General features: G+C 42.7%; 1 protein-coding gene across 1 annotated transcript in view; it reads right to left on the bottom strand.

The window, feature by feature from the left end:
• Positions 1-17,628, bottom strand: part of ANKFY1 (ankyrin repeat and FYVE domain containing 1) — a gene marked incomplete at both ends in the record, with an annotated part of 28,323 nt that extends 10,695 nt beyond the window's left edge. Inside the window, 12 exons of the mRNA XM_079545265.1 lie at positions 515-737; positions 1,128-1,225; positions 1,672-1,871; positions 2,579-2,647; positions 3,400-3,604; positions 5,627-5,792; positions 6,216-6,365; positions 7,803-7,926; positions 9,699-9,834; positions 12,227-12,345; positions 13,163-13,376; positions 17,619-17,628. Of these exons, the coding sequence (XP_079401391.1) occupies positions 515-737; positions 1,128-1,225; positions 1,672-1,871; positions 2,579-2,647; positions 3,400-3,604; positions 5,627-5,792; positions 6,216-6,365; positions 7,803-7,926; positions 9,699-9,834; positions 12,227-12,345; positions 13,163-13,376; positions 17,619-17,628 (1,714 nt within the window). The remainder of the gene's footprint in view (positions 1-514; positions 738-1,127; positions 1,226-1,671; positions 1,872-2,578; positions 2,648-3,399; positions 3,605-5,626; positions 5,793-6,215; positions 6,366-7,802; positions 7,927-9,698; positions 9,835-12,226; positions 12,346-13,162; positions 13,377-17,618) is intronic.
• Positions 17,629-23,021: the final 5,393 nt, after the last annotated feature.

The following is a 23,021-nucleotide window of genomic DNA, read 5'->3' as shown; positions in this document are numbered from 1 at the left end:
AACACTTACACTAAAAGCTACCCAACTTTCTGACTAAGAGAACCTCCTTCCTCATTATCTCCGTTTCCAAGCAGCTGCTTACACAAAGCTCTGAGAATGAAGATCTCATAGCTGTACCCTCAGAACACAACTTAGTTCAAGTCTATCATGTACAGCAGAAAATCTGGAGAGGTCAATAACAGATTTAGTGCAAGTTCATTTTCTAGTTCTAACAAGGAGGTGACACAAAATTCTTTAACCAATATTAATTGCTCTACACAAACAAGATACAGACAAAGAATGCTTGGTCCCTGGATGTGTTTAAAATCCGTTCAGTTGTGGTGCTCAGGGACATGATTTAGCAGTGGGTTGTTAGTTAGGGCAGTATGGATAGGTTGTGGTTGGACTTAAGGTCTCTTCCAACCTGAGCAATACTAAGATTCTACGATTCTATGATCAGTAGCTTGCCAGAACACAGTTAAGACAAAATCTTGATGCTAAAGCAGCAACACAGTTTGAACCAGAGGAACACTACCTTTTTGTTCCAGGATGACTGATACCACATCTGGGTGATTGTAAGCAATAGCCATGTGAAGGGGAGTTTGCAGATAAACGTTCTCTGCTGTTGGAGAAGATGTGTCCTTTTGACCAGGTGCCACTTCTGCAGTCTGAATGTTTGGATTGGCTCCTTGTTGCAGAAGTTCTGCTGTCAAGTTTGCCAGGCCATGCCTACAGGCAGTATGAAGTGGTGTTTCCCCCTTTAACAAAAAGGGGACTGGGTTAACAGCTTGAAAAAACAGAATAGGAGCTTTAAAACTACTGTCCCACACACATATGGGTGTAAAGAAACTGAAGTCCTGGTAGTTGAAGCTCCTCTGCACATTCAGCCGCATGAGCTAACTTACATTAAGGACTTGATTACAACAAGGATAAAAAGAAGTGTTAAAGCATCTTAACACCCAGCAGTCTGCTAGAACAGCACCAACTGTTACATTACAGTTGCCTGATCACCAGTAAATATCTGAAAAACTGCAGAAGGCTCAGCAGATGTTCCAACTTGCTTTAAGCTAGGGTTAGCAACAGGAGAACTCTGCCACATTATTTCTGAAGGGAGATAAGGAAATTTGCAGAAAGTCTTTCTGGTTTACCCATTTGTTTTGGTGGTTGACTTTTGCTCCATGAGTTGCTAGGAAGAGAGAAGCCGCCTCATTTCCTGCACCAGCTGCCCTCTGAAGCAAGCAGTTCCCTAAGGAAAAACCATGAACACTGTGAGAATACTGTCTCAACCATACCTTGATACTAAAAAGGAGCTAGAACCCTTCTCACTACTTTACCATGTTAGAACTGAAGCCAACAAGGGAAATCCTACCTATTAATCATTCCCTCGAAGTGCTGGACTGTCATGTGCACTGCCATTTAGCTGTTACATTTTGAAACTGTAAAGAGGATGTTAGGGCTTGGCAAAGAGTCAAACATTGCCACTTCCTCCACGTCAAGTTCAGTTTAGGACTCAGTGTCCCAGCTCGGATGCAGCTACTACCACCTACCCATACATTCATATCATAGCAAGAACTGTTGAAAGTTCATTCAGGTCCCCCAGACTCTTTGAATTTTTGGGTAGGCTAGAGTAGTTTGGACCACAATTAACCTACAAGCCTTCCTTCCATGCAGAAATACAAACTTATATTTTACCTGTTACTGTGTCTGGAGCATCTGTATTGCTGCCTCGTTGGATCAACCTTGCTGCAAAACTGTTCTCATCAAACGAAGTTCCATTTACAACAGGTGCATCCTCAAAAGGGTTTACAGATTGATCAGATGATACAGTGATATACTGAACTGCAAGCCACAGAGCTGTGCTTCCCTCATGATCCTTCAGCTCCAAGTCTAGTCTAAAAATAAGAGTTAATGTTCCCCAACTTACGCCTTAAAGCGAGCCCCAATGAAGCTTAAATTTCAACTGTCAGAAGTGCTGTTCTCATTTCTCCAATTCCTCACTGACAATTTCTGCTCACTTAAATAAAAACCTCTGGAGTAACTGAAGTACAGTAGAATTTGTAAATACTCTGAAACAAGCAAGATATCTTTTAATAACTACAAAGTTTAAGCTCATTACTCTGATGAAAAATGTGGTCTTGCTAGATCCAGGTTGTCACAAACTTTATCAAACAGGCAAGACTTCTTTCTAGTCATGTACAAGAACTGTGAACTCAGCTATGGAGGAAACTGAGTCAGATTAAGATCCTGTTTCCTCATTCTATGAAGTCACTTTAAGTAGAATCCAAGCTGAAAATGAAGCTCTTAAAAATGTCCAAATACATTATTATTCCATTTGATTCCACTACAAACTAAGACACCGGTACATTATTTCCTCTAGCTCTCTTAGAAAAACACTGAGATACTGCTTATTTCTTTACAGTTGAGCAAATTTGCTTGGCTTCTGACCTCTCAGTTTGGGCAAAGCCCTCACGCTTCTGCATCCCTAGCCTATTGCTAGACTTACTATAATTCAAAAAAGGCCCAGAAGAGCTGTTAAACCAGTTCTCATGCTTTCATTCAAGTAGGTACTCAGTGTATTTTACACTTAAGTGGAACTTACTGTTTGCACTGGAGAAGCTGACTGAATACAGGTTCATTTCTGACCACAATTGACATGTGTAATGGGGTCCTGCAAATGGAGCAAAGCACACTTACATCAGCAAGTGAGGCACTTAAGATTTTGCCCGCGCTTCTCAACATACCCCAACAGACTGATGGGGCCAACCATCACCTGTGCTCTCCAGGGAAGGGCTCACATACATCTGGAGAGAAAGAGTGAGCTGCCCTTTTAGAGGATATGGTTCCAATTGATTTAGGAGTAAGCAACTCTTTACATTAGCACAAGAAATAACCTTAAAAGAAAGAGCACAAAAGCATAGCCAAATTGAACAGCTAATACACCCTGAAGCTTCTACACCATTTCATTGACGTTTACCATACCAACTTAACCTCTAAGGCAGTGTAGAGACTCTATACATCAAGTAAATACACTGAAAACGTTGGCTTTTTGAGATAATTTCAGTTTTGCTGACAGAGCTTCAAAGAAGCAACTTTTTAGGAATGCTGTCATCTTACTTCACTTAGTTTACTGTTCAGTGATCCAATAAAGGCAAACAACTGTTAGCCAGCTGTTCCAGAGGTCAATTCACCCCAGCTTCCTATAGGGAAATCGATCATGACAGTGCACTATCCAACCTGAAACATCTTTCTGCTTTGAGTGTAGGTCTCAAACTGAAGTAACAACCTCACCTTTCCTGCTTCCACTGTTATCTTTGCTTTGCTGAGACATGGGAAGGTTCCCAGTGGACTGTATTTAGATAATCACTACTAGTTTAATAGATAATTAAACTGTTAGCAGACTTGACCCCACCCAGTATTTACCTTCCTTTGCTGTCTTGCATATTTGGATTGGCTCCTGCCTGTAGGAGAGATTCCGCTATCTGTGCCATCTCTGCCATGACATCAGGTGAATGCTTCTTAGGGCTGTAAGATGCCACAAGGTGCAGAGGAGTCTCCTGGTCTCCCAGCGTAGCAGCATTCACACGGGCACCATTCTTAATGAGAAAGTTTGCAGCAAATTTATCTCCTGTCGTGAAAAAATAAGGTTACTTACAGATGCAATGGAAATCGTACATTTTATAGAAATCAAGAAAAACAGATGCATGTTCCTTCCTTCTGTATCATACAACGATACCACTAGAATGGTCTGCTCTTAGAATGCCTTCCCACAGCTAACTTCAGGAACACCTGACTGCAAAACCAGGATTCAGATTTTGTAACAACCTCTTTCCTTTGTGTTTTGCCCTGAGGTTACAGAAGACTCAAGTTCACACACCTGTTCACCCGGTATGGCCATACTAAGTTTGCTGGAGTCTGTATCAAGACAAATCCATTGCTGCTTTAATGCTCAGCTAGGCAAGCTGAGGACTAGATGTATTTTTTGAATGAATGATACTATTCCAGGACAGGCAGAAGAATGCTGAAGTTGGTCACTATCTGTTCAGTATTGCTACACAAACAAGCAGTCATGCAGCCTTTGCCCTTAAAAGTGTGAACCCCATTACACATGAAGCAGTGGCTTCAGTAGTCAGGACTCCTCACACAGGACAGTCCTATAAATCTCTGCTCAGAAGTCAGAACTCAGGCCCACTTTTGTGCACAAGGCCTTGGACTTAAAACAACATGTAGAGAATGCTTTCAGCATATTATTAGCTTCCCTTGTTCCAAACACTGGCTTGAAGGCATTTACTCACAAGTTGCCCATCCTGACAGCAAAAGTGAATACAGAAACCTGCTGGCCTGAAAAAGTAATATGTACTGCTGTATCATCTCCAGCACTAAAAAAAAAATGAAATTCCATTCACACACCACCACTCCACTTCCTTATCTGACGTTCCCCCACTCCTCAGTGATCAGAAGTAAGAATCACGTGGCAAGTCCAGAAGATTTGCCTTAGTTCCTTTTCCAGAGCATGGCTGTTAGCTGTGATCATCTTACTGAAGCTTGTTACTGAAAAACAGCTGTTCATTCTCAGAGCTCTAGCTTAGACTGAAAGCAGACATCAGAAATGAAACAAATGCAAATGCACACAAAGTGTGAAGAACAGCCTGCTGTAATTTTGTCGGTGCTTTATTGTGCTGCAGCCACAACACTGACCTATGCTTAGACATCCTGCTCCAGAAACTTTATTCACAGGATCTGACACCAGCAACCATTTAGTTACATAAGAGATTAAAGAAAGAAATTGTGAGCTGCACTGAGCCCACAAAACCCCAATTACTTCAAGTAGCAAGTTCTTTCAGACTCTTAGGAAGAGATTTATGGTTTTAATTATTTGTAGCACCACAACACCTGTGAGGTCCAGTCCTCAGTAGGGTTCCTGTTGTGCTTGGCTTTCTGAGACAGACAGAGCTGCCAAGGACAGCCCTGTATCAGCCAGCAGCACGGGGTGCTTGCTACAGATTTTTTTTTTTACCAGACTTTGGCCATAAGCCAAGATGCTCCTTCTCCAAAGCCTTCAGAGCACAGCAGCCATAGCAATGCAGTCCTATTGTGCTCCAGTTCTTCTCAGATGCATTTTCTACACTAGTAGAAGAACAGCTTAACGTAATCACATAGTTGTACTTGGGCTCTACTGATAACCATCCTACTATCTGCTGGAACTTTGTAGATATTTAGATTGGCACAGCATCTCCCTCTGCTCCACATCTTTCCCCAGGTACTTGCTGTTAACTGTGATCAGTAAGAAGCAGATGCAACATTCAAAACAGATCTAGAAGACTTAAACTTCATTTTTTACCTAGGTTGTCCATGCTTAATGAGACTGTACATCAAAAAGACATTGCAGATTGCCACAACAGAACCCTATCCTATGTTTCTTCCTTCAGCAGAAAATACTTTACTAGATTGCTTCTTGGTGTCATACAATTTATTTCACCAGTGTGTTAGTTTTTTAGTTTCAACAAAAATAGATAGGACAATGTTTATCTGTGACTACAGCTTTCTAACTATTGTTGTCAAACATGGAATGAGACAGGAATAGATCTCAGAATCTATACTTCACACTACAACTACTGCAAGTTAGAGGCTTCATATCCTGTTTTCTTACCTCTTTGGATGGCTTTACGTAACAGACTCCAGCCTCTTCTGTCTGCCCTATCTACATCAGCCTTGTAGTTGACCAGCGTAGTTGCAATGCTCTCCAGTCTTTGGGAGAGGGCTAAATCCAAAGCAAGATCTCCATTCTGATCCAATTCATTGAGCTTCCCAGGAAGCTATAACACAAATTCAGTCGGTTGACTTCAGTTACAAAGTTACAACAAAAGCTCAACCTAATATTTCAACAGCCAATTCCAGCTACTGTAATGGCAGACCTTCACCTCTAATGCCAAATGCTAGTGATGCACTTAGGTAAGCACATCTTATACAGGAACTGCCATGAAGCAGCAAAGTTTACCAAGCAATGCATTTTATTTAAAACATCTTGCATGCAACAGACTGTCATAAATCACTTCTTAACTATGTCTTCAGGGAGCTTTTATCACTCAATGAGTATTACAGACATAAAAGCAGCTGTGGTAATAAACATGCAAATAAGGAGAATTAGTTACAAAAACAGATAGTGTTCAGACCAGCAGTTAGAAACTAGTTATTTAAAACATGACATTTTTGAAGGCAGTAAGTTAGTCTCACTGTACCTGTGAATCCATTTCAATAAGATACAAGAAGACTACATCTTCTCTCTCAACTTTAATAGCTTTATGCAAAGGATATTCTGTCTTTGACTTGAACATTTTATACAACAACTGAGCACTCATGCTACTGAAGTCTTCTTTCCGCAAGTCATCCTAGAATAACAAAAAAGCAAAGGCTGAGCAATGCTTTTGTTTTGTTTATAAGCAGCACACTGCATAATGTTATCATCAGGTTCACAACGCAAGCTCAGTTAATGGCACTGTTTTGATAACATGCATGACATTACAACAAGCAGGAACAATCCAAGAGAGCCTGTTAAGGCTACGAAGAAACACTGAGGAAGTCTTACATTTTAGTTTCAAGATCTGTTACAGTGAGGTGTTTTCCATCCCTGTTGTCTACAGGCAGAGAAAACAAGCAGTTTACCATTCACTACAGTAGATAAACACCCAGCTCCTAAACTAACTCTCTATCTAGACTTAAATCACAGGTCAGCAATAAGCCTTTCTGTAAAAACAAAACCACCCTACTGAAGAACAACATCTCCACAGAAGCTTTGTGCCTGAATGAAGCTACACAAAACTTTAGAAGACCACCTTTGGTTTGAGTCAGTGCATATTTGACTAAACAGAAATAACCTCATCTTCAGGCAGAGCAGTGTCAAGTTACCAGCCAGAAGCTAAAGAAGGAGTTACAGTGGCTGACTAGCAGGTTCAGATACAGGTCTGCACAGCACATTTTAGATTAAGATACCTAAGCCTTCACGCACCAGTCTGCTGTTGACCAGAAGACTTATTTTCAGGACTAAGACTTTACACAAGCAATCACGATTTCCTCAAAATATCAGAGCAAGTGAAACTTCCAAGTCAGCTGCAGGATCACTTGCTGCTCCCCCCATTAGAGAAAGTAAACTCTTCTCTGGCTTGACTCTTTTAGGATTATTTTTAGGAGTAAAAGCAAGGCTGGGATTTGTGACCCCGCCTAGACAGAGACCAACTATGGATGAACCTCTGAACAGCTCGGTCAATATTTTATAATACAACTCCCTTGCCTATCAGAACCTCTTTGGTTTGTGCCATGTTTAGAAAACTAAGAGACTTTTCATGGCAAAGTACTTCCAAAGAACAGAACAACTCATCAGACTACAGGCTATTTCCCCACTGCCCCACCAACACATTCACACCGAGAGTGAAATGAACATCATCTCCAGAGACAATCTTGGAGGAAGAGCCATTTCACATACATTGTTTCAAACAATTATGATTTAATATTGTATAAAATACTACGTAGTGTACTGCCAAAAGCAGCATGGAATAAAGGTAACTGAAAAAGAGGAGGAAAGGAAAAGTTATTCCTGCATCAAACCACTCACATGTAACAACGCTGCCTTGCAAAGCATATAAAGCTCAGGATAACAGATGCCTTGGTCACCAGAAGGTACCAGAAATCCATGAAATCCCCATCCCAACTGAGGTGCTTGAATGGTAGCATACAAAGATACATTCCTGAGGTTAGACAGTAAAGTTCCACAGCTTACATTTCTACACTTATCAATATTTTTCCTCTTGCTTCCTTCTATCAGTACTTACCCAGTGACTAGCAATTATTTCTGCACAGTAATTCAGAAGAGTGCTAGCATTCAGCTCCTCAGCAGTCTGGTAGAAACGAATGCAGTTCCTGACATTAACTAGTGACATGACTCCTTTTTCACATCTGTCAAAATGGAAAAAAAGCCATTCAGTAAGCAGCCCCTCAAGCTGTTACGAGGCTCTAGACACTCTTCTCTTGGATGTCAGTAGAACGCCTGGCATAAACGTACTTTAACCATAAGCTCTGTAAGACAGCTCCTGAAGAGTAGGTTCTTATTTAGGTAGCAGCCTGTCTTAAGCTGAGTTCCCATAACAATACACTGGAGGAACCTGACAGTGAAGAAAAATAGCACAGTTCTCCCAACTGAACAAGCTGAGCTTCCTGAACACCTTCCCTACTTCCTAAGTACTACAGCATCACACAAGCAGCTCTTGCACTGAAGGTAGAAACTGGCCTGCCAAATACAACTATTTGTTTGGTGAATGGATGAGGTTTAATAGTAGATCCATCAGATTATCTTCACAGTTTGAAGGCAGTAGCTGAGTTTGTAGGAAGAGAACTCGAGTACTTCAAACTGAACTTTAAGGTAAGTATTCTAGTGATCCCAATCTAGGCTGCACTTGAAGGGAAGTATTGATAGATGTTTTCAAATACATTTACAAATTACCAGTAGCATACTGTACTGCAGATTTCTCCCTGTCACCACACAACTGCAACAAGGCAACAGCTGAGAACTACTTAGGTACTAAAGCCTGAAGACATTTTTAGCATTGGCCCAACAGATGTCAAACACTTGTTAAAAGCACTAATACCAATTTAGTTTGCTTCACGGAGAGACAATTAAATGTCAGCAAGAATGCTAAGCACTGCTGCAGCCTCAGCCACCTCCTGGACAAAAGATCATCATTGTCTTCATCTTTAACCGAATTCAAAGCTTCAGGTTGCACAAAACCCAAGGAGGTTTCATTTCATACACTCAGCCTTTTTACTAACCCAGTGGGTAAGAGCACTCTCATGCTTTCAAGACAGCAAGCCACCCCCTTCTAGAATTATATAAATCAGCCCAAGAATAATGAGGCACTGCTGGAGTGCCACAGAGATGATCAGACGCTGGACCACCTCTCTTATGAACAAAGGTTGAGGGAGTTGGGCTTGTTCAATCTGGAGAAGAAAAGGCTCTGGAGAGACCTCACTGCAACCTTCCAGAACAGAGTTTATAAACAGGAGGGAGAGCAACTTTTTACATGGTCTGACAGTGATAGGACAAGGTGAAATGGCTTTAAACTAAAAGAGTGGAGATGCAGTTTACATGTTAGGGGAAATTATTTACTTAGAGGGCAGTGAGGCACTGGCACTGCCGCTCAGAGAGCTGTGGGTGCCCCATCCTTGGAGGTGCTGAAGGCCAGGCTGGATGGGGCTCTGTGCAATCTGATCTGGTGCCTGATTTAGTGGTTGGCAACCCTGCCCACAGCAGGGGGCTAGAAATGGATGATCTTTGAGGCCCCCCTTTCAACCCAAGCCATTCTGCTTGATACTGCACACTACCCGTCACTGATTCTTCCTAGCATTTTAATATTTCTTCTCTTACAGCTCTCCAGAGCTTGTTATTAACATGCTGCTCTCCACTTTCTCTCATTGCCAAATTAGGGTTATTAGTTTGGCTGGAAGAAGAACTGGAAAGTAAACATTAGAGCCGTGAGGAGAAACAGCTACAGTGTAACGATAGCACAAAGCTCCTTTTCCTGTGATCAGCTGAATGTCATGCTACGTTACTGAAAACCTCAAGTCTTCGAAAGAAACCAAAGCTGCATCCAACTGCTAGCAGCTGTCAACCTATTCCTATTCAAACGAAGATAAAGAGTTTAAGGATAATGACTGCATTTACCAAGACTCACCTTTCCCTAAGCAGCTGGAGCTGAAATTTATTAGCTAGTTTCATGAGCTCTGTCAAAAAGATATCATCTTCTCTTAGCTCAAGTTCATCTGTGTAGATCCAGCGCAGCATTGCCATGGTTACCTCTGGGTCAGCATCTGGTGCAGGGAGCAACAGGGATTAATAAAATAGTTAAAGAACAATCACCTATTCAAGCAGTTTTGATTCCTCTGACTGTTAAAGCCACAGCTACCAGGAAAAAAGTCTCATTGAAATTGTACTGCTTTAGCTTGCTACAATGTCAGAACAAAGAGACAAAACTGGATGGAAGTTAAAGCCAATGCTGGCACCAAGCAGGAAAATCCTTCTTCCATTGGAACACTGTGAAGGCTACAGGGCTCCCTGCAGCATCTCCCAGTATCTGCTGTATGAACATCACGTGGAGGGATGAGAAATGGCCATAGAGGAGCAAAGACTTCAGAGGGACAAATCCACACCGACATTTCCACGCCCAAATCCCCTTTTCTCTGTAAGAATCCTCCCCCTTGTTTTATAGCTGTCTGTATTATGGACTGCTGCACTTCAATACAGTTGCTTACACAGTATTACTAAGATAATAGTAATATAATAGTAATAATAATAATAGTAATGTAGAAGTAAGTTTCTAAGACAGGGGGAAGCTAATTTAACAAAGTGGTTAGACTTCAGGAGTTTCTAAATACTGATTCCAAGCCTGTGTGTTCTTAAACACAGCAAAAACCTCTTTTCCCTGGAAAAGAGAAACACAGATGCAAACCCAACAGCCAGAAGCTCAGAAATACTGCAGCAATTGATTGCAAGGATACATAGATGAGCATTACTATGTAACAAGAGATCAGATCAACTGCAAAAAAAAAAAAACAGAACACCAAAACCAACCACAAAAACCCCATCATTTAGAAAAGCAACATTAGCCCCTTCAACAGTTGGTTTTTTGTTTTGTATTTTTCTTTTAAATAGAAGATGAACATATTTGAGGCACTGAAAGACCCATCCTAAAACACCTTTACACAGCTGCACCAGCTGGTCAGCAGAGCACCAGACACAGCACACAGAGCATCTCCTAAGGAACAAGAGGTTTCAGCAAGGCAAGCACCTCTGGCCTAACCTGAAATAACCAGGGAAGACTGCTTGAACTGTAATATCAGCTCTGCCTTGGCAGAGAAAAGGGTACATATTCTCCCTCCCAACAGGAGAATGTATGCTTAGCTCTTGTAGTCTGCAGAACAAACAGAAGAAGTCTGAAAGCACTGAGTTTTACACGCTGCCTGTACTTTGAAATCAGGATTTAAGCCACCTTGACAGTTCTTTTAGAAAGGATTTCTTTAGAAAACCTGACACAGTTTTTGAGGAACTGTTTGTAGCTTGTTCCAACTACTCGATAACCAAATCCCTGTGCTACATACCAAAGTTTTCTTGTTTCTCATTTGTTCTATGTAGTCAATAGTATTAAGTATGATTCTGTTATAGGAAGTGTCTGCATTGCTAAACATGCAAAACCACACAACTACATTTGAGGTTCTCAGATCAGTGAGAACACAGAGCTAGAAATGCAATGACTACCATTTAAAGACTTGCAACAAAGCCACCAGCAGCATACAGCTCTCTGGGAGTAAATCACTCAATTTAAAGACTTCTTGGCCTCTGTTCTACTGCAGCTGCAGAAAGATCCTGAAATCCTTTTTCAGCAAAGCCTGCCACAAGCTGTCTCACAAGCTGGCTTGCTGTGACTTGCTTCTTTCCAGTTTGTCAGCATTTAGGACTCAGGGTAAGATTTAGCACAGACAGTGAAGCCAATGCTCGGTATTCAACATGCAAGCCTGCAAACCTGCCTAACTTCATACCCATTTTTACTGCTCACAAATTAATTGTGCAAAACTCCTCTATACTGCTAAGTACAGAAAATCTGTCAAAAGGCCCAACCTGCAGAAACTCTGCTCAGTGTAAGAATGCGCAAGAAACAGCAACAGTAGAATAAAACATCTTGTACAAGACAGTCTTTCAGAACATGTCATTTCTCTCAGCCTATCTTGTAAAGGTATCAAAACACCAAAGCACATCACTTCTGCAAGAGATGAAAACTGGTACTCATTTCCTCCACACACACTGTTAACAAGAAGCAAGGTGTTTCCATTACACACTTCAGAGCAATTATGCACACTACCTCAAAAAAGCCCTGTCCTTAGAAAGGAAGAAGTCAAGCTCCTCCATACAGATTTGCTTTTCATTACGTTTAGTTGATTCTAGAAAAGACAAACAGGAAACCATTCTCAACCCCTGTTCATTAAAGACAAAGAAGGCAAGTTATTGATTTAACCAGCACTAGCATCAAGCTCACAAGCCTGCCTCCCTGTTTCAACAGAGCTTCATTATCAATCGACTGAACATCCCTTTTAGCAGACAGTTGTAGCCCAACCAAAAAGTACAAGGGTAACCTTTTTTCCAGCAGACTCTTTCACCAGCCACCCTAAAGACAACTGAAGCATCCCGTATCTCTGAGCAGTAACTGACCTGACAGATCCAGCTCCTCGGTTGAGGCGAGGTTGGCCAGACTCCAAGCATCGCTGCGTGCTGCTAAGACGAATTTGTGAGCGCTGATGTGCTTGTCCCGAACTTTTATCTTCAGATCACTGATGAGAGGGGAAAAAAAAAGCACAGACATGGATAAAGCAGGCTTTCTCTATGCTTGGATATGAACAGATTAAGCAACTCCATAGTATCCATCCCTGTGTCCACATTTAGGTTCAGCTTGTTTGAGATACCAAAACACATTTGGTTAAATGCAGCATTGTGACAAACAACCCAATTTTTATTTTTTCTATGTAGAAATACAGTGAATGAATCATTAAAGGTTAACTGCCTCACAGTAAACTACTAAGGAAGTACTGTAGTAGACTGGAAAAGCCAGAAATCCCGCAGTTAAATATTTAGGTTGCAATGTCCACAGCAGTGCAGTCAGCTAAGCACCAAAGGTTGCAGGCAAGACCAGCAACAGAACAGACAAAGTTTGACAGCAGTCTTGTGGACAAGGCACACTCCAAGAACCCCCAGTTCCTAGGAGAGCAGCTGTCAAGAACACTTTAATTTCCACTGACCCCTTTAACAACAGGTTATCCTTTGCAGCTAGAAAGTACATGCTCTGTTGATTTTCAAGTTCTCTAGTTTCTAAATGCTCTGACTGCGTAGCTGCATCTTCCAGACAACTTTCTAAACCAAAACACCACTGTGAAGTACAAAGCACAAAGATCTTAAAGCTTATCTTATGACTTGCATTCTTTTTCAATTACTATTCTACACCTTTATTTCTGACCAGGATTTTAGATTTAAAGAAGAAACAATCCAACTCTGACTTACACTACCTAACAAGCATCATATTTTACCGTGCTATTGTGCCTTGACAGTCAAACCTTTCAGTCATCTCCCCTTCCTCAAAGGGAAGCCTCCTACCTGTACTGCTCCTGCTGATAGAGTTCAGCTACAATGGCAAGAAGTCTGCTGATGAAAGTGTCGCTGGCGTTGTCCTGGTTAGCCTGGGCAGCCAGAAGATTGCATCTCCTCTCCGTATCAGCCAGTTTCTTCTGCAGCTTCACATACTCCTGGCGGAGAAGCATCAGGTGCTTTTCCAGCTTGGCCACCTCCTCTGCAGAGGCACACAGCGTTACTCAAGGCTGATACACTGCACATCTTCATTTGGCATCTCAGTGTAACTCGCCCCATAAGTGCTGCACACAATTTTACCAGGCGTCTTTGCAGTAAAGCTCTTCCATCACATCCCCATACTGAACAGTTCAGATCATTGCTGGCTTCAGGCACATTTGGCAGGGGGGAGAAATCACCAGAACGCAGTGATAAAAGCTGCTCACGACCAAAGCTCCCAAATCCTACCCAACATAAGCTTTCCACAGCCATCCAAGTCCACGACTGGGTCATTCACAGAGGAGTGGAGGACAAAGCCTCTCAGCAGCAGTTAGCAATTAGCTCAGTTCAGCTGTGATGCTGACTGCCTTCACAGCAGCTGCGTTGAGCACAGTGAGCATAGCAGCAGTTGCTGACAGTCCCATATCTACCCAGAGTGCCCAACCTACCTGCACAAACTGCACACTGCTGTCTCTGTGGTTCACTGATTATTACCCGCCCGTAAGAACCCACACCAATCAGACAAATTCCTAAGTAAAATCTACATCCAAAGTCAATCCTGCAACAAGAAGGGGGCAGGGAGGAGAAATTTGGACAGTAACCAATGATTTTCACTGGGAAAGTTATTACAAGATTCCTCCCTGCTAGAAAGGAATTCACTGTTCAACAAGTTTTCCTCAAATATTTACTGAATGTAAGACACTACTACAAACAATGAGGAACTGAGCTCTACGGCCAGTGTTTTCTTTCTGCTCCTGGTGCAAAGATCAGCAGCACGGCTGGCTTTGGCTGTGCTCCAGCCATCTGGGCAGAGCATCCTCCTCCTGCTCAGCTGCAGATGAAAGCCTCATTTAGTCTTTCTTCTTGCGGGCTGCTGTAGCAAATACTCCCTCAGAAGTCTTTTAACTAAACTCTAATGGATAAACAGGAGGTAATTTACCCTGTTTTACTCTTCAGTTAACACTACTTAAGCAAGTTCAGCAGTGTACTTCCTTGAAAAGCCATTTATTTAGCTTCCTCCTTTAACAGCTAATCAATCTCACCTCCTCTGGGATGCTTATTGTGTTGAAATACACTACAATTCCAGAACTGCTAGCAACAGCACACCAACCCTCAAAGGAGCCTGAAGCACTGCTCTGTTCATCTACTGAGGACAGCACAGCTCCAGTGTTCCCAGAACTAGCAGGGCATTTCTCTGGAGCAACTGCTGAGTGATTCACAGGGAAGCTGCCCAGGGTGGCACAAAGCAAACCCAACTGCCACAATGGGGAAAACAGCATCTGATACAAGCTGAGAGCCCCACTGAAACATACCTTAAAGAACTGCTGCAGAAACTAGTGCAGGAGCAGTGCTGTTGGTACACTGAAATTCTCAGGCATCACACCAACCCAGAGCTAGGACCAAGAAGCTGCCTGCTGTACCTCACAGCATAGGCAACCTTAAATAATAACTACATCTTCAAGGCAAACAATGAGAGTGAGAATATGGGAATAAAGAATCAGCACCAGAAAGTAACTCCTCAAATCCTCTCACTGTACCAAAGCCACCTCGCTGGCTGCACAGTGCAGAACTGCCTTAAAGCTTCCCAGTGCACTGTTCATTTAAGGAGCCCATACTGCACTGCCACTCTGAAAGGAGCACACACTGTATGAGAACTGCTGAATCACAGCCTGAACCTCTGATTGAGCACTGAGTCAGCCCTGGGAGCACAGTGAAGGCAATTCACCTGTGCTGCTGGAAGGGTGGAGCCTGGCTGCACCTCTCCTAGAGCCATTTAAGGGCTGACTACCAGTAGGGAAGGAACTCTTCTGGAGATCCCTCCTTTGGAGTTCTACAGCGAGCCCAGGACAAGGGTAGGCGCTCTATCTACTCTCCTTTTGGTATAATAACCTGCTTGTTTATCTCATAATTATAACATCTCTATATTCATTGGTTATACACATGCTCACACAGAAGTATCGCCTCTCTTTAAGCTAATGGCACCATAACTCCAGCTTTGCTATTTATAGTCCTCAAATCTCAGGGGAAGTGAACACTTACAATCAGTGTAAAATGACCACTGGCTCTCAAGGCTGACAAGCCCTTTTACAGAGCACCTATTATCACCAGCATAAAGCTAGAATATTCACCTACCCAAATATACATGTACATACTTATTTGTGCAGTAACTGTACAGTAATGAAGATCCTTGCATCAAGACACTGAGGAACAGCTTCACTTGCATGAAGGGCTCTGGCTAAATGTGAATCCACTTACACCTACAAACAGGATGCCTGGGTTTGGTGCACACACAGCAACTCCTCAGCTCACACCTGATACCTAGAGTTAACAGATGGCTGGACAAGAGAACAACAGCAGTAATTGTTAACAGATTCCTGGCAGATGCACTAACACCTCACTAACTGGCAGAAGTGTAAGGTCCTTATCAACTTCAAAGACGACTTCACAAGGAACCAGTGCCCTTTTCTCATACAGCATAGCACAAGGAAGTCTAAAGAACAACTGTGATAGCTGAACCCAAAGAGATAAGAAGGGAGGCAAGTGGCAACTGAAGGAGCAGATAGCATGTACCAAAAACTAGAGGGAGGGCCTAGTGGAACCCGGTGCATTGTCCACCCCGCCCTTCAAGAACAATATGGGTAAGTTTTTCTTCTTTCCAACTGTGTTCAAGAGGAATATTACAGAAAAAATGCATTATCTCCTTTCCTAGAGTACGGTCCTTCATATCCACTGCTCCACTGTGCCCCCTCCTCCTCACAGCTGTTCACATTACTGCTCCTTGTTCCTCCTCAATTTTGCCCCCTTTACTGTGTCTTTACTGTGACAACCATTCCAAAAATACTGCTGTACTTCCAGCTGCTCTAAACTCAAGCATTAATCTAACTCATACCTGTATGTCCCCTACTATCCTCTGGTATGACTCTTACAAGGACACAAAAGCAAGCTTTATGCTTGTCTTTGTGAGGTTTGGATAAATCTAATTTGGGATTTATGCAGAGACATCACCTCCATGAGAAAAAGCAGTTGGCTTCTGATCAGCTGGCCGCAATTTGACAAACTCCCTTCATTTCTCAGCTGACCACATTGTAGCATTAACTCAAAACTGTTTAAAAAAAAAAGATACTGAATGTGAGTACTTTATCTGAAGGGACAAAACAAAACCCTCCATCCGGGCCTCATGAGGAATCGAGCAGGAAGGGCTTCAACTCCAGCTTCTTGCCCACATTCACACTGGCTCACTCAGGGGTTGTATGCTTTCTTCAGCCAAAACATCAGAGAATTGTTTGAATTAGGGAAGAGTCTTTGAGGTGTATGAATGCCTGAAACAGGACTTGTTCCAAACACAGCACTGCTTGGCAGTACAGGATCTTGAACCAGACCCTTGAGTGTCCTGGCACAGAAGTTTCATCACCTACAGACATCTTTGACATTTACTACCTATCAGAGGCGGGTCAGCTAAGCACAGAACTGTGTTATTACGATGTGTGTGCTGAAGTTAAAATGTTGTTGCAGCATCTCCTCAGCTGATGCACACTAGATCTGAACGTGCCATATCTAGTTAATCTTTAACAAATGGTTTGGAAATTCTATTACTGCCTAAGAGCTGGAGTTCGGGAGCTGAAGGCGGTGCTTTAAGGCTGGAAGTTAGAGATTCTGCTGTGCCTGTAATTTAGGCCATTTCAGCACAGCCTGCCGATTCAATTTCCTCCAGGGAGGAAAAGAGGAAGCTTCTGTCTTACAGGAACAGCACTGTAGAGATCCGAGCAGATTGCAAATTACATCACCTCCGTTTAAGTTTTAGAACGCTATAACTGAGAGCCTCCAAGCCACACGAGTGCGGCTCAGGGATCCTGCAGGTGCAGCCCAACCGTGCCAGAAGGGTCCCAGCAGCGCAGTGCAGGATCTGCAGCACAGCCCCTCGGCGATCCCCAACCCTGCCCCGGCAGCACCGAGCTCTCTCCACCGAGCTCCCCGGGCCGCACCTCCCCACAGAGCCCCGCGCCGGACGGGCCCTCACAGGCCCTCCCAAACCGTAGCAGCCCCCCCCGCCATTTCACATTCACCTCAGGGGTAGGCAAGCAGGCAGCCCGCCCTATGCAATGCTACCCCACCCCACCCTCGGCGGGCAGAGTACCGCACAGTCAGCCCCGCACAGAGGCTGCCCCCGGCCCCCTACGAGCGCCGAGGGCCACCCAGCCGGCAGCGCTGCCGCCGCGCCCGGCGACCGCGGCCCCGCCCGACCGCTCGCCCGGGCTCCCCCCCTTACCTTCCGCCATGTTGGGTCCGGCGCCTCGACTCTCGCGAGAGCCACCGCCCGCGCCGCCTAGCCGAGCTGAGCGCGGTGTTCTCGCGAGAGCGGCGCTGCACCTCCCACTTCGGCCGCCGCCCGCTCTCGGCGGCAGCCCGCGCCGCTTTATCGCGGCGGCTCCGCCCTCAGGCAGGGAGCGAGCAGCGCCCCGCCCCAGGCCTGCCCGACACGGCAGCGATGTAGCTCTAGAGAGCGGTTTTCACATACGTATTTTAACACAGTACCTACAGTATTGTTTTCAATCACGTAATTTCCTCATCGCTTCACCATTTAGCGGCCTCTGAAAAGTTGCCCTGCCTCCTACCACGTTCCACCTCCTGAAGCAAGATGGAGAGCCCCCATCTGTGTCTTCATACAGCACAGCACTGTGAAACGCGCCCCATCTCCTTCCTCACAGCTCGGTGACAAAACAACGCGTGCTCCTGCACTCCACTGTTGAGCGCTGAGCCCCTGCAGCTGTTTGGAAATGACAGGCTACATAAAACAGAATACACACAAGATCTCAGAACACATGAAAATGCTGTACAATGACATTCATGTGGTTGTTCAACGAATGTTTTGGCACTGCTTGCACATGCTGTGTCTCTTCAATCATTTTCTTACCTTGAAGTCAGTCACATTGCTAGTGCTATCATTCAGCATCATGGCAGGGTCCCCTCAACCACAGCATGGAAAGGACATTAAAAATCAAGTTCTATTATGTACAGGGCAAAACCTAAAAGCCGAAGTGACCTCAGAAATACTGACTAGGCTCCTTTGTGCCTGCCAGAAGCCTTCTGCAAGCTGGATGCGTGGCACCAAAATCTTACCTGCCTTACTGAGCATCAGCAACACCTGCATCTTTTGAAATCTCTGGGTTGTGTGGAATCACAAACTATCCTAGGTAAGCCAAACGTTCTCTTGTATTCAAATAATTCACAAAAAGTAGAACCGATAGCTTTGTGGAGTGACCAGGTCTTCCATGTAGCTGTTTGAAGACCAACAAGGAACAAACCAGCAGCTCTTCTAGAGAGCAAATAAGAAAAAATGGAAGTGTTGAACTGTTCTGTGGAGTTCACAGATCCATCAGTTACAAACCGTATGTTTCATTCCGTAAGACAAAGCACAGAACATTGCTGAACTTGCTAAAAGTAAAAAAAGAAAATAAAATTACCTTGTGTCAGTGTTAGCTCCATAGATACATTATAGGAAAGGGAAAGGAAGAACAGACAGCAGGGCCGCTGCTACTCAATAGAGAAGTAACATTCCCAATTCTTTCTTCAGGGAGAGAACAGCACCACAGTGCTGGGATTCTGCAGTCCCAACTATTTGATAAATGAGAAAGGGCAGCCAGAGAGTGGGCAAGAGATTTCCCACCAACAGCTTCAGACAACCTTTCAAAAGGCAATCAGTATCAGCTATTGTCTGGATGCTGAAGGCACTGAAACGGTGCACAAGTCCGTTCCCATGAGGAAGCTATTCAGTTACACCAAACATAACTACAGGTTTCTGAAAACAGTTGAGTTACCAAGTATATCAATGTGATTATTAAAAACCTTGTTCACCTAAAACACCTGTAGGAATAAGTCTCACCTTCACTTGTATTATTATATTTCAGGGGCTTTTTTTTTTTTTTTTTTTCTCCTTTTTCATGTCCCACAGGGTGAGTCTGGAACTGGTGATCACCTTCATCTCCCATCCCCAGCCCACCTCTCAAGAAGCCTGCAGTTACACCTTTTTGTACACTCTTGTTGCACAGTATTCTGGAATGGAGTCCAGCCACAGTGAGCTTATCACTACTGAAGGCTTCTCACACGATGAAGAAGCAGCATTCTGGTGTTAGAGTCGCGAGTTACTCTGCTGTTAAAAGCTTCCACCTGCAGCTCAACTAGAGGAGGATGCTCTGCTGGGGGCCAGCTGGAGCCAAAGCTGGTTCCAATCAGCAGAGAGGTGTGCTTTTTTTTTTTTTTTTAATTTCAGGAATAAATACAGTATGTCAAATCAATCAGAAGTTTGTTGAAAATGCTCAGGTAAGCTGCAACCCAACTGCAGCCCCCCTTCCTGTTTTGATACTGAAAACAGCAAGTTTGACACAGTAGTATTGGAAAAAATTATATTTTGGAAGAACTCACTACAGAAGGTGACAGAATTCCAAAAAATCAAATTACATGAAAATATACATCGCAATTTTCTTTGTACATTAGGTGAGGAAAACTCTGAAATAGAAGGCAAAGAATATGAAGGGCCACAGAAGAGAGAAAAGGGATAAGAAGAAAAAACTAGTTCTGATACCAAACCCAGAAGTTAGTCATTTGAAAGCCTACAGATGCGCATGCTTGAATTCAACCTTGAGAAAAAACATCTCCCTCACACACCCCACCCCACAAACAGGCAATGGAAAAGGCAAAAAAAAAAACAAGTCACCCATAGAAAGCAGCTTATCCCCATCTTGGACTAGACTAACTTAGTCAACTCAACTTCTGAACAAAAGCGCTCAAGTCCCTTGGAAGGTAAAACCCAGCAGGCTGCTCAAGGGTGCTCCATGGCCAGTTTTATTGCTATACCCAATTCAAGAAGCATGTGCAATTGGTTATTTAAAAAAAAAAAAAAAAAAAAAAAAAGGTGGTAAGGGAAAAAAAGCACCTTAGGGACTACAAAGGTCATCATAAAAGAAGACACAAGTAATTGATAGCAAATCCCTTCAGGGTTTAATTAGGAAAACTTTAAATTCTGATGAGGGAATAAAAGGGAGCACATTTCCAAAAAAAAAAAAAAAAACCAAAAAAAAAACAACAACAAAAAAAAAAACACAAAACAAAAGATACTAAACTTCAATAACAAGAAATTTTAATTAAGCCTCAATGGGTCAAAGGAAAATTGAAGTGGGGGAAAAAAAAAAGGACTTTAATCCTAATTGGTTTTAGTTTGACATGCTTCACAAGTTGTTGGTTGTTCTTGTTTTGTTGTTTGTTTGTTTTTTTTTTTTCCAAACTGATAGGAAACAATGAATAGGGAAAAAACCTGCTAAAATCTTTAGAATTTACACGATTCTATTCCTACCTACAGACAGCATTATTTGGTACAATGTGTATTTGTGGATGTACATGAACAGTATATATATTATCCGGATCATGTTGTGCTATGTACACATCTTTACAATTCTTCCTGAAGGTTAAAGCAGTTCATTAGATTTCAAAATGCGTAATCATCTTGTGTTGGCACTTGTTAGGCTCTTGTCAGCATTGATAACTGGCATGTTTTATTGCAGCCCAGTTCCAGCCAGTATTTGCCAACTTGTAACAACAGAAGTCCAGCAATAGGTGGGTAGAGTGCAGGAAAAAAAACAGTGCCATGTTTCTCAATTGGAGACCTATAAAGAAATCACAATTATTAAAACAAAACTCCTCACGATCCTTAATATTTTAAAAAAGCATTAAGTAGTGCTTAAAACTCATAGAAGATACTTATTTGTTCAAGAATTTTACATACCTCCATAGAGAAGATGCATAAATCCAAAGTCATCACCTGAGAAAGACTTGAGTTACGTTCAGCAAAGGGTGCATCTCAGTCCAACTATCAGACTTTCAGGCTCCTATTACTTGTGTTGCTTGTCAAGTGTGCAGTGTAAAGGTTTGGTTTTGCACACATTTAAATATTGATAGATTTATCACTGAAGCTTTCTATACCAGTTCTTATCAATGATGGATGCTGCTTCAACAGAAAACTGCAGTACAACATGGCACAGCAGTGCTTCATTAAGCAGTAACACCACAGCTACCAAGCCAGATTGTGCCTGTTTGAAAGCAGCCACATGGCCACTTCTTAACCAATTCACCACTCATTGCTTGGGAAGTCACCAGGATTTAGAAAAAGAACTTCTGTCTTCCAGAAAAGCAATACAATCAATTACTTAACATTTGTCACTGTTGTACTATGGCCAAGTTTAATATGGCAGCAGCAAAGGTTAACTAAGGACATTTGGTTATGCCTTTTCAATAAGGATGAAGAGCTGTCAATTACATTAAAAACTATTACACAAAACTATAGGGCAGTTGCAGAAGCCATCTGGTTCCCTCACCTAGTCTTTTCTAACCATTAGCACTTCTTGCACTTGCCCTTTCTGGGAAAGTTCAGCTCAAGCACAGCATTTATTCAGATTAGAGACACTGCAGTCCTAGTTTGTCACAGAGCCTCAGCCCCTCAAAGGGGCTCCTTCAAGGATGTAAGAAAGCAAGCATCTCCCACACAACTTTGGTGAAGAAAAACCATAACTGGAGTTTGTTAAGCTGTTCTAGTCATTCAGACAGTACAACCTTTCTGAACAACATTTAGCACCATACTTTTCCTCCATAAGCTTTGTGTGCTGAAGCCAACAATATGTATGCTTTGAGCTTCTCTAGCAAGATGGGTAGTTTATTTGCCAAACCAAGCATTAAGAAATGGGAGCTTCAACATAAATTTCAATTTTGCTTCAGAAAAGCAAGAGTGAGAGATTATTAGCTTGTTAAAGCTTTTTTCTTGGCACCTAAAGAACAAAGTAACAAAAGGCTATGTATTTAAAAGCTATATTTTAATTCTGAGCTTCCTACAAGACCTTATTGTTGAAATCCACTGAAGAGCAGAGAGCTCAAATTAGAGTATGCATCTGAAATGAAATTCATATCATCAGGGTGACAAAGTGTCAATAGATCACATCAGCTACTCTGAGGTCAAAACTTTCCAAGGCTGCTCAATTCTCAAACAGCATTTAGCTGTTTTTCTGATGCTACTTCTAAACCACCCTCAGAAAAAAGCTGTTTGAAGGAAATATCACCTTTCTTGATAAAATCTACAAGTAATATCTCAACTCCATCCTGATACACTACTAGTGTACTTTCTATTACAAAAACTCCCATCATACCAGAAGCAATCTTATCTGAATGGTTCTCAATCGCAGTGAAAACTTAGTAAGATCTACAAGCAACACGCCACCAATACTTGCAAGAGAAATGCTGTATGTGTATAAACTCAAGACAGCAAGACAGGATGCTTTGAAGAGTCAGAAAACTGCTCCTTGCAATAATGAATGTGAAGGAAGGAGTGCTCCTTTCAATTACAACTCCAGTAATTCCTAAGCTTTATTAGTGAAGCAAGATGAATACTGCCAAAAGAGGATTTCACCTTCTGAATGGTATAAATAGAAGAGTACTACGAAGGTCCCCAATCTAGGTGAAAGGAGCTGTTACTGCATGAGAAAGTTTTTTTTAAGCATTCCTTTAACCATGCAGGCTTTGGCATTGCATACAGCCAAAGAACTCCTGTAAGATCAAGCAGCTGAAAAAAGTATTTTGCTTTGAGGAAAAGTGAGCTCAGCAACACGTAGGCAGAAAACCCTCAGCTCAG

Source organism: Tetrao urogallus (genome assembly GCF_951394365.1).
Source record: "Tetrao urogallus genome assembly, chromosome: 20".
NCBI classification, from domain to species: domain Eukaryota; kingdom Metazoa; phylum Chordata; class Aves; order Galliformes; family Phasianidae; genus Tetrao; species Tetrao urogallus.
Note: the sequence above shows the minus strand (reverse complement) of the source record. Positions and strands in the feature narration are given on the sequence as shown.